Genomic DNA, 12,791 nt, shown 5'->3' on the forward strand with positions numbered 1-12,791 from the left:
GGGAGCAAGGCGGTGATGTGGCACTGGACAGGGCGACATGGATGTGATTTATCTGTGGCCACCCCTTATGGGATTTAGGCATCTGGGAACAGATAGGTAGATAGATAAAGACCGCACTGTACTTCTGACAAACACTTCACTCTACTCTCCACAGTACTAACTATCTCTGCACACACATCAACACCTGTTGCCTTCCTCTTCTTCAGCCACATTATAGCACTCTTTACTCCTGCCAATGTCACACCATCTGGCAGTACATTCCTTCTCCACACACCATCTACACCAATCATGTTTGCTATTGCTTTGTGATTGGATTCTCACTGATCAGCCTTTCAAACTGTCAGACTTTCAAAAAAATGTGTAACTAAAACGTCTATACAGTACTCCACCACTAATTACTATTTGTTCTGAGTCTTCTCATAAACATCAAGAAGTGACAAACTGCAAACTTACGATGTAAACTGTTCCTGTGGCAGAGTTGTACCTGAGGACTTCCCATAACTCTTAAATGCAGATGTGGATTGGTGCTGGGAAGAGAGGTCAAAAACACTGTCCTTCACCCTCCAGGACAAAGTGGGTGCTCCAACTTCACCCATGGTTGGCTGGGAGCTTTGGAAAGTCTGTGACCCTCCTGTCTTAAAATTCTCAGGGAAATCTTTCTCACGTGCAAGCTGAAGAGGACATCTACCTGGAAAATAGAAATAAAGACAGCTGAACACCTGTGTGTGTTTTGAAAAGTTGTCATACATCTTAGAAAAGTATTCATATACTGTCTGACCATAATAATAATAATAATAAATATAATAGTAATAATAATAATAATAATAATAATAATAATAATAATAATAATAATCCATCCATCCATCCATCATCCAATCCTACATTGCCCCATGAGGAACGTAGGAGCCTGGGGCTAGGCAAGTTGGTCCCAACATTTAAGACGAGAGTGACCAGCCTCACTCATCCCTGAGTGGCATTACATGAGCAATCAACCCCAACCACCCCTTGGATATAAACCTTCACCGGCTCAATCCGACTGGAGTGCAATAATTACCCACTAAACCACCAGGAGCCAAAATTTGGTTATATGGTTACCACCCAGCGTAGTAAATGGTTTCCTGGAGCACAGGAAACCATTTGGCTTGTCACTCAGTGTAGAGTCACCCATAGGCTGAAGGAAGTGGAAAGAATGAAGAAAAGAAAGACAGAAGAGGGAGTGTAAAGTCACCCGTAGGCAGAAGGACAAGGAAAGAATGAAGGAAAGAAAGACAAAAGAGAATGGAAGGAAAGAAAGACAAAAGAGAATGGAAGGAAAGAAAGACAGAAGAGAATGGAAGGAAAGAAGGATGGAGAGGAAAGGGCAGACACCCGAGAGCAGCACTACATCGAGTGAGTGGATGGTGAGCGCCCCCACCTTAATAATAATAATCCATCCATCATCCAATCCCACATTGCCCCATGAGAAGCATAGGAGCCTGGGGCTAGGCAAGTTGGTCCTGACATTTAAGATGAGTGTGACCAGCCTCACTCATCCCTGAGTGGCATTATGTGAGCAATAAACCCCAACCATCCCTTGGATATAAACCTGCACGGGCTCAATCCGATTGGAGAGCCTTAATTACCCACTAAATCACCAGGCACCACAATTTGGTTTCATGGTTACCACCCAACATAGTAAATGGTTTCCTGGTGTACAGGAAACCATTTGTCTTGTCACTCAGTACAGAGTCACTCATAGGCAGAAGGAAGAGGAAAGAAAGAAAGACAGAACAGGGAGTGTAAAGTCACCCTTTGGCAGAAAGAAGAGGAAAGAATAAAGGAATGAAAGACAGAAGAAGATGGAAGGAGGAGAGGAATGGGCAGACACCTGAGAACAGTACTACATCGAGTGAGTGGATCGTGTGCGCCACCTATAATAATAATAATATTGAGGGCACTCACCATCCACTCACTCAATGCAGTGCTGCTCTCGGATGCCTGCCCTTTCCTCTCTTCCTTCCTTCTTTCCATCCTTCCTCTTCTGTCTCTCTTTCCTCTTCCTTCTGTCTATGGGTGACTCTAAACTGAGTGACAAGCAAAATGGTTTCCTGTACACCAAGAAACCATTCACTATGCTAGGTGGTAACCATATAACCAAATTATGGTGCCTGGTGGTTCAGTGGGCAATTAAGACACTTTTCATCGGATTGAGCTGGTGAAGGTTTACATCCAAGGGGCAGTTGGGGTTTATTGCTCACGTAATGCTACTCAGGGATCAGTGAGGCTGGTCACTGTCATCTTAAATGTCAGGGCCAACTTGCCTATCCCGGGCTCTTACACTCCTAATGGAGGCAACACTGGATTAGATGATGAATGAATGATGATAATAATAACACTCTAATAATAATAATAATAATAAAATTAATTTTTTTTTTTTTTCCTCGAAAGTGCTAGTTCTTCTTAAGGAATCTGCTAGTGCTTGACACACATTTACACTTACTGTACTATTTCATGAATTGTGACATCATTCATATGTTCTACCAAACAAACTTTATCATTACAAGTGGCAGCAATTAAGTCCTACAATCATTCATCATAACACCTACTCCCAAATCATAAACTTTTGGGGAAAAAAGAAAGGCTTAGCAATGCCTCTTACAAGATACTACAGGTTTCAAGTGCCTCACATATAACAGTAATTTATTGTACAACTTTAGGGCCACACAAGAAAAAGACCGACCTGATAAAGTTGACTGGTGAATAGCTGCAAGCTCATCACACCTTGATGTCATAAGGGAAGTTTTAACAATGCAGCAAGATACTTCAATTCAGTTTAAATTCTATTCTTGCTTTTATCAACAACCAGTGAAAACTCAAACAGAAATGAGGTACTCAAAATTCTTGGAGGAAGGAGGTCAAAGATGAACCTTGCTGTTCTATTTAACACAGAATGAACCTTCTTTAGTAAATTATTTGGAAAACTAATCAATAACAAATTAAAACAAACAACACAAGACAACACCATAGCATGAACCAGTGTTAAAAGGCAATGTGTATTAAACAACTGTCTCAGATTACATGTTTCTAACGCGCTGATTAAAACCTTTAATAACTTGGTCACTATGTTCATTATAATTTAGTTTTGAACTACAGTAAGTTTCAAACACAACTAGCTGGATTAACTTGTGATACAACTGTCTAATTTATCATTCTTGTCTAACATCACTGAACGGCCTATACTGCACTACATCAACTTCTATCACTACTTGAATTAAGTAAAATCATTCCTCCTGTTCAGTTAGCATACAGGAAATATTAAGAGTGAAATTGCATTAACAAAGACTGATAATAACTTGGTACCAAACACCTATAGTAAGGTTTGCTTCCTCCTGGTTGTTATATGTCTGTGGCATTTGACAGTAGATGACTGTTATATCTGTCTGGCATATGATGGTAGATCACAAGCCATCACTGAATAACTGCATTTTTATGGCATCTATGACTATGCTCTTTTACTCCTAAAGCCGTTTTTATGGCGTCCATGATGATACTCTTTTTCCTCCTATAATCTGTCTGATAGATCATAAGTATGTGGTAGTTCACCAAGCTTGCTTGAACTCTATAACCCTTCTTTGTGGAGTCCCAGAGATCCATTTTAGGTCCAGTTCTATTTGCAATTTATAATTGTAGTGCATCATCTCGACGATGCACATGATGTGTCCTATTACAGTATAATTTCGATAACATGCAGTTTTACGTTAATATGAGCGATATTAATGATACTGAGAATAAATTGGAATCCCTAAAATGTCCAATATTAGGATCAGGGAAGCAAAGAGGAGACAAATGAATAACTGAAATAACTATTATTCCAGGAAATAAAGGGAAGGTTACACCAATAATGCCTCGACTCCAAAGACTGCCGAGTCACAAATTCATCTAGTCTGTTCTGTTTGAAAATTTGTGTGTACATTGCAATTCAAAATTAAAATGATAAAGAAGATTAATCAAGCTGTTGTTACCTGTGCATCAGAAACCTGTATTCTATAAAAGTTTCTAAATAGCCAGTCTCTTAACACTGATCCACACAATAGTTTTTGTCTTTTGCTGATTACTCCAACTTGTCATGGATTGGTCTTCCAAATAATCCCCAGTGCTAAGAAAGTTCAATCTGTGTTGAAGAGGACAGCTAGGGTATCTATGGCCTTCCCTCAAAAACCCCAACTACCTTACCTCTAAATGAGTACAATAGTTGCCAGTTGTTAATGATCAACCCCCACTCTGACTGACCGAGTAGACCTATCAGCCACAGGCATGCAACCACCCCTGCAGAGCTGTTCCATGCAGTGAACCAGTGTTTGCTTCTGGCTGACAGCACCTCACCACAGTGAGACATGGCAATACTGGGGAGTTAGATTTGTGGATAGATGCCATATTTGTCTCTTTCCACCCAGTTAACAAGGGCACTCTAGTAGGCTCCACTTAACCTGATCATTTGGTTACATGGTTTGCACCCAGTGTTATAAATGGTCTCATGGGTTACAGATTTCCTGGATTACAGGAAACCATTTGGCTTGTCACTCAGTGTAGAGCTACCTGAAATGAGTGGATAATGGTGGCTGCCACTACCTACAAATACTGGTTGCCAATAAAGGCTAGAACAGAATATAATCTATGTCTTATTCTTTCAAGGTTCTTAAGTTTGATGAACTGAAGTATTTTGCTGAATCATCAAAACTTCTGCCAGCAGACCCAGGTATGAGGTTACAGAGCAAGGCTGATCCCATGCATCTCAGTGAGTCTAGAGCTGTTCACCAGTTATCCTTCTCTGATTGATTTTTTTTCCTCTACAGCCCCGAGGTTATATAATACATTGCTATCAGCCATGAGGCAACTGACTTCTGTTAAATATTTTAAAGATCAGCTCAAAGCCATTCTCTTTTCAAGGAGCTATGATCTTGGGAGATGTGTTGTGACAGACAATTTTAACATTTAAATTGCTGCTGCTTCTGCTGACTAAGTTTATACTGTATATGATTTATATATTTTATTTTTTTTAACTACAGTATAAAAGTTTTAAAAGGGGGAAAAGAAGTGTGTGGTAATCATAGGGGCATTTGTCTTCTTAGTATAATAGGAAAAGTGTATGGTAGGATACTTATAGACAGAGTTAGAGAAAGAACAGAGAAATTAGTTGGAGAAGAACAGGGAGGCTTTAGGAAGGGAAGAGGTTGTGTAGATCAGATATTCATTCTTAGATCTTTAGTGGAAAAGTTTCTAGAGAAGGGAAAGAAGTTGTATGCAGCTTTCATGGATTTGGAGAAAGCATATGACAGGGTGGATAGACAAGGATTGTGGAAAGTGTTAAGAATATATGGAGTAGATTGGAAGTTGATGAATGCTGTGAAGAGTATGTACGATGGTGCGAAGGCTGCAGTGCGTGTAGATGGTGAACTAAGTGAATTTTTCTCTTTGAAAGTTGGTTTGAAACAGGGATGTGTCATGTCTCCATGGTTGTTCAATCTGTACATGGATGGGGTAATAAAAGAGGTACAAGGTAGGGTAGTGGATGTTGGAGTGGCCCTGGTGAGAGAGGATAGTGTTTGGAAACTCCCTGTACTGTTGTTTGCAGATGATACTGTGTTGTTGAGTGAAGACGAAGGGGAGCTGCAAGGCTTGGTGGATGAGTTTGAGAGAGTATGTAAGAAACGGAACCTAAAGGTGAATGTAGGGAAGAGTAAAGTGATAGTCTTTGAGAGAGGTGAAGTTAGTGAATGTACAACGAGGTTAGATGGTGAGGAATTGGAAAATGTGAGTACGTTTAAGTACTTGGGTAGTGTGATGAGTAAGGATGGAGGTTTGGAGGGTGAAGTGCTTGAAAGGGTACAGCAGGGAAGAAAGGTTGCTGGTTCCTTGAAAGCAGTGATAAGAAACAGGGAAGTGAGCATGGAAGTGAAAAAGTTACTACATGACAGTATTGTGATACCAACTCTAACGTACGGAAGTGAAGCTTGGACATTGTTGGAAGGACACAAGTCAAGAGTGAGAGCAGTGGAAATGAGTTATTTAAGAGGAGCATGTGGAGTCACGTGGAGAGACAGGCTGACGAATGAGGATATAAAGGAGCGTTGTGGTGTGGATGTGGATGTGATAGGAAGCGTTATGAGGAACACACTGAGGTGGTTTGGCCATGTGGAGAGGATGGAGGGTGAAAGACTGACGAAGAGAGTGTATGTGAGTGAGGTGGAGGGGGGAAGAGGGAGGGGGAGGCCGAGGATGAGATGGAGGGATGGGGTGGAGAGGTATATGAGAGAGGGGGGTGTGAGTTGGGAGCAGGGCAGTGAAATGGCGGGGGACAGGGCGACTTGGAGGCGATTTGTTTGTGGCCACCCCAAACGGGATTGAGGCGTCTGGCAATAGATAGATAGATAGATAGATAGATAAAAGTTTTCAAATTGTGTCAATCACTACTGAATTCCTTATTGAAAGAACAGGTGCACATGAGAAACAAAACACCAGACGATTATTAATCTACCTATCAATCTATTGCCGGATGTCTTTTTCCGGTAAGGAATGGCCATACACAAATCGCCTCCATATCACCCTGTCCCGGACCATTTCACTGCCCTCTCCCCAGTTCACACACACCCTCTCACATATCTCTCCTCTCCATCCCCCCCATCTCATCCTCAGCCTCCCCTTCCCTCCCCCCCTTCTACCTCACTCACATACACTCTCCATATTAGTCTCTCACTCTTCATCCTTTCCACATGGCCAAACCACCAAAATGAATTTCCCCTAACGAGTCTTATCACATCCACATTCACACCACAACGCTCCTTCCTTTCCTCATTTGTCAGTAAGTCTTTCCAATTAATGACTTGTGTTCTTCCAATATGGTCCAAGCTTCACTTTCCAAATGTTAGCACTGGTATCACAACACTATCATGCACTGTGTGTGTGTGTGTGTGTGTGTGTGTGTGTGTGTGTGTGTGTGTGTGTGTGTGCACGCGTGTGTGTGTGTGCGTGTGTTTTAACTTCCATGCTCCCCTATTTCTTATCACTGCTTTCACAGAACCAGCAACCTTTCTTCCTTGTTGTACCCTTTCAAGCACTTCACCCTCCAAACTTCCATTGATGTTATTCATCCATCTATCATCCAATACTATGTTGCCCCATGAGGAGCATAGGAGCCTGGGGCTAGGCAAGTGGGTCCTGACATTTAAGATAAGAGTGACCAGCCTCACTCACCCCCAAATGGCATTACGTGAGCAGTAAACCCCAACCACTCCCTCGATAGAAACCTGCAATGGCCCAATCCAACTGGAGCGATATAATTACTCACTAAACCACCAGGCACCACACTCACCAAATTACCTGCTACTAAAATAGTGTGAACTCACAAGTTGTGACAATATAACACAGTAACGCATAAATACCTATTTACAAAAATGTGCTATTTTAAATTTAATTGTTCAAGCTAATAGTTTCTAATTTTCATGATATAATTATTTTCTGGTGCAGATATAACACATCATAAAGTGACCTGATAAATGGATAGTTGATTAAAAACAGGCTTAAATAACTTTATTACACTACAAAATATATCCACTCTGATAAAAACACACAACAAAATACAATATCTCTGTTTAACTTGTAGTTTTGATACAAATGACTAAAAGAACACTGAGTGCACTACTGCACTCCCAACATAAACTTACCACTATTATCTACTCTTGGTGATCCTTCTTTATCAAATATCTTGCCAAAGTTACAATATATTCTGCTCCCAAAAACGTATTCACCATCTAGCCTCTTCTTAGCCCTGAAAGAAATATTCGAAAAGATAATAAAATACAGAACATAACAAATTTTGAACAGTTGAAGACCTACATTGTAATCTTTATATATAACCCCCTTACTCTCATTAAATTACGTTAACTCTTTAACCGCGGGCTTGATTTGCTTTTTCTTGCGGCACCCGTGGGCATATTCGCGCTCCGACAGACTCTCTAAAAATATTTGCCAAAAATCAGTTATTAGTCCTAGAATATTAAAATCACATATGCTTATGGCACATACCTTCAGCTTTCTCCTGGGGTGTTTGCTGAGCCTTCGTCGAGTACTGTAGGACTTGTGGAGACCTCTGAAGTTGGGTAACGAAGTCTGCACTTTACACTTCCCGACAACCCGTAATATGATTACCACAGTCTGATATTATCACTATAAACACTATTCTATGATTCTTAAATAGTTTGGAATAAAAAAATAAAAAAATAAAAAAAAAACTGTGAAAGCAATGAAAATTACGAGGAGGTACGACCTTCCCACTTGCACTAGTTCGCCGCTGGTGTTGTCATTTATTATTCATAAAAACACTCACAGTTTATATTTCTATTACTATATAACACTTACATATATCTACAGTCTTTATCCATAAGTTTCCTTCAGTAGTATTAGTTTATTGTCACTGTAGGCATTCAATTTCTTTCAGTAAAATACGTAGCATTCACTTTCTCGTCCTGTATACTAGCACTGACAGTGAATGTCACTTTCACCTTCACTCTCATAACTCATAGTATAAATACATGCTAGAGTGAAACTTTCACTTTCATTACTCCTAGTACATATACTCGTATTCTTATAATACAACTCGTTTACATTTCTATTTACGTTCTCTATTTTATTTACATTATTTACATTTCTATTTTATTTACACTGTGTTATGCACTGTCACTTGAAGTAACTTATAAAACTATTTTCCACAGTTCACTTATATTTAAATTCATTGCTTTACTTGCTGTTTACTCATTATTTACACATTACAGTATATATAAGAAAGGAAGGGAGAACCCTAAGTGATATTTACATTCACCTGGAACTACCTAATTATTGCAGGCCGCCACACTGTATTCTATGCTAAGTAAATCTTCCCTGGAATTTTCCATTGATTTCATTTACTGAAATAAGCCCTATGCCCTGTTCTTATACCAAATAATATATACCAAAAAGAAATAAGATAGTGCCATACACCCGGAACTGGCTAATTATCACCTGACAACACCTCACGTGAACATGTTCGCTAATTTTCGCTGTTTATTTCCCCTTGAAATAGGCTGTATGATATATTCTCGTAAAAATATATATAAGGAGGGAAGGGAGAAGCCTAAGTGATATTTACATTCACCTGGAACTACCTAATTTATAATGTATTGTCTAAATTTCCTGCCAATCATTTCATAGCTATATATTAGCAGCTCTTACGAGGCTGACGTTGGCAGTAATGCATTCTCCCTAGGTAGGCCACCCCAGCCCACCAGTATCAGTTTACTGTCGTCTTTCAAGGTGAAAGTACGTCGGATTCGCGCCTGCTAGATTCCGCCGCTTTTTAGCCCCATGCAAAGGGCCCTGTGACCTCTACTCCCTACTAAACCTCGTGTGGAAAGAGGTAAAGGGCCGACAAATGATAGAGAGTGACTACGATCTTTCTGGTGAGTAAAACAGTGCAAGTGGAACTGTAAATAATGTGTAAAAAAGCAAGTGAAAGCAATGAATGTAAATATAAGTGAAGTGGAAAATAGTTTTATAAGTTACAGCAAGTGACAGTGCCTAACACAGTGTAAATAAAATAGAAATGTAAATATTGTAAATAAAATAGAGAATGTAAATAGAAATGTAAATGAGTAATATTATATGAATACGAGTATATACCCTAGGAGTAATGAAAGTGAAAGTTTCACTCTAGTATACAGTGTTCGTCAGAAGTATGGAGCGCCCTGCGTCCCTCCTGAGAAACAAACCTTTCAACATTGAAAAAACATATAAATAATGCATTTTATTTACTTTTAGTGCTTCGTAGGGTAGCCTTTACGTTTCTTCACGGACCTGAGACATCTTGGAAGTGAAAGGGCGAGGCTCCTGAGGTGCTGGAGTGGTATTTTGTCCCAGGAGTCACGAATGGCGGCTTCCAGCTTAGGCAGAGAGCTCACGTCCTTCCCTTGGAGACTCTTCTTTACGAGGTACCAGAGGTTTTCAATCGGGTTGAGGTCTGGGCTATTTCCTGGCCAGTCTGTCATGAATGATACCTCGCAGTCACGAAGCTAATTGGTGACCGATTTGGCCTTGTGAGCAGGTGCACCGTCCTGCTGAAACACTTGTGCACCTGTTAGCTCGAAGGAGTCTGGTAAATGATCACACAGAAGCTCCAGGTAAACATCCTGATTCACTCTGAGGTTCTTGGGAAGTACAACAAGCTTCCCCAAACCCTTCCCTGAGAAACAACCCCATACCATGAGTGAATCAGGATGTTTAACTGTGCTTTCTACATACCGTGGATCAAGTGGGTCACTACCTTTGCGTGCTCCTCTGTTACAGGTAACACTAAACGTTGCCTCATCAGACCACAACACTGACAACCATTGCTCCTCACCCCAGTTTAGATATTTATTAGCAAAGGCAAGCCTACGAATTCTCTGGCTGCTAGAGAGAAGAGGCTTTTTCACAGGCCTGTGACTTGTGTAACCAAGCTCATGCACCCTACGAGACACTGTTCTCACTGACACCTCACCAAACACTTCTGGGTTGCTCTCCTTAATTTTCCTTGCACTCACACGAGGATTAAACTCCACTGCACGTTTTAAAACATTAACAGACCTTGGGGAAGTTTTCCTAGGCCTACCAGACCTCAGTTTCTTTGTGGGAACTTCACCACTGTTTTCCTCCCGAAACCGCGCACACCAACGACGCACTGTCGATCGTGCCACACCAACCAATTCACTAATTTCCTTTGTCTGGTGGCCTGCCTCCTTTAGAGCAATGATCTGGGATATGATTTCACTCGATAGTTCACGGGTAGGTGCCATAACAAAGTTTTAAAGGCCAAAACACTGCGGGACACTCGGTAAAAAATGGCGCAATTTGAGAGGGACACTCGGCGGAGTTCCTCTCTCTCAGGCAGCCCGTGGGCGACTGAGGCGGGAACCAACCAGCGTGTCGGAAGGCCTCAGGCTACTGTGACGTCATGCTCGGAGCTCAAACTTGTGGCTCAATTCTTACCCCCAAAAATTGGTGATTCTTTTTGGGCCATAAGTATTGCGCGCCCGGCAGACAACGCTGAATACTTCTGACGAGTACTGTATATGAATACTATGAGTTATGAGAGTGAAGGTGAAAGTGACATTCTCTCTCAACGCTAGTATACAGGATGAGAAAGTGAATGCTACGTATTTTACTGAAAGAGAAATTGAATTCCTAGTGACAATAAACTACTATTACTGAAGGAAACTTATGGATAAAGACTGTAGATATATATGTTATATAGTAATACAAATATAAACTGTGAGTGTTTTTATGAATAATAAATGACAGAACACCAGTGGCGAACAATGTCATGTGGGAAGGTCATACGCCCTCGCAATTTTCATTGCTTTCACATTTTTTTTTTTTTTTTTTTTTTCTTTTGAGTATGGATTCCAAACTAGTAATCCCTCCAATATCCGACGTAATAGAGCCATAGGCAGGTCCAGATAGTGGTCCTGTCTGGATATTGGGCCCCAGCTTATGGACTTGTACTTATGGACCTTAACTAAGAAAAACACCTATACAACTCCCTCTGGACATGCATAGCACCTATTTAAGACCCAAATCACAACAATAAGAGACATAAAAGACTGAAATGCAAAAGAAGCATAAAATGAGGTTTTTGAGGCAGGTTCATACAATATTCAACATTCTGGGTACTTACAAGCCCCTGGCTCCTGGACTGGTAGTTATGGACCCTAACCTAGCCTAACTCAGAAAAACACCTTCCTACTGCACATGCATAGCACCTAAGACACAGTATATTCACACCAATATGGGACATAAAAGAGTGAAATGAGGTGTTTGAGGTAAGTATAGTATGGAAAATACAGTAGAGTACAGTACGAAACATTCTGCCTACTTACAGCAAGTCCATGGCCATCTCGATGAATAACCACCTCCTCTCGGACTCTGACAGTAAGATGAATTTCCTGACACACTAGTAGTACATTGTTCATGAAGTCTTGCACTGAACTTAGTCATTCGCACTCAGAAGACCATTCTCTTCACAGTGCGCACTCTTGTCTAACTTATGCTCCATTGTAACTTAATAAGTGTTGCACTCTGCACTTTAACTCTTTCCGCTCTTATAACCATTTTCTAAAGCAAAAACACACAAGTCTATTTACATTAAATTTAGTTCAAAAATTGTCTTTTCACTCACAGCTGTATATCCTTAACACAATGCACTGTTTTTTTCACTGCACAACAATGTAAATTCCCGTGTGGTCTAGTGGAGAAGTTCTTGGCGTCTATTCACTGTCACAGTCCGAGAGTATCACTGGCAGGTGACCTAGGGGTGCGTCGCTGGGTCGTGGTGATGGCGTACCCACTGCAGACGACTCTGAAGACAGACCAAACTCACGTCGAGCGGTGACTCCACCGTGGCTGATGTGCTGGGCTGTGGCTCGGATCATGAGGGCCTGTCTTGGGGAGGCAACAGAGTGGAGCCAGGGCTGGGCAGAGCAGGGGTCACGGGCCTGAAAAAACTGTCAATCGTTGATTGACACAAGGAACGATGATTCTGACGATTGATGATGCGCTGCCTGAAAGCATGCACTTCCTCCACAAGTCCCAAGGGCCCCATCTCCCTGTCACAGTCCGGGTGTTCCAGGTAGTTCAGAACGAACTCTAGGTGTTCCCGGAGTGCGCTCAGCTTGGGGATGGCTGGAGTTGTCATGCTGAGAGGAGTCCGCATTATTGTCGCCATCCTCATCGGAATCTTCAAGCTG

General features: G+C 41.2%; 1 protein-coding gene across 1 annotated transcript in view; it reads right to left on the reverse strand.

Annotated features, from left to right (window-relative positions):
- The window catches only part of Marf1 (meiosis regulator and mRNA stability factor 1-like protein), a 514,957-nt gene that overhangs the window by 317,157 nt on the left and 185,009 nt on the right, over positions 1 to 12,791 (reverse strand). Inside the window, exons 6-7 of the mRNA XM_080267004.1 lie at positions 7,691 to 7,804; positions 454 to 684 (exon numbers count right to left, since the gene is read on the reverse strand). Coding sequence (XP_080123130.1) covers positions 454 to 684; positions 7,691 to 7,804 — 345 coding nt within the window. The remainder of the gene's footprint in view (positions 1 to 453; positions 685 to 7,690; positions 7,805 to 12,791) is intronic.

The sequence above is a fragment of the Coenobita brevimanus genome, chromosome 23 (assembly GCF_032717465.1).
Source record: "Coenobita brevimanus isolate Jiangsu-jjx chromosome 23, ASM3271746v2, whole genome shotgun sequence".
Classification (NCBI taxonomy): domain Eukaryota; kingdom Metazoa; phylum Arthropoda; class Malacostraca; order Decapoda; family Coenobitidae; genus Coenobita; species Coenobita brevimanus.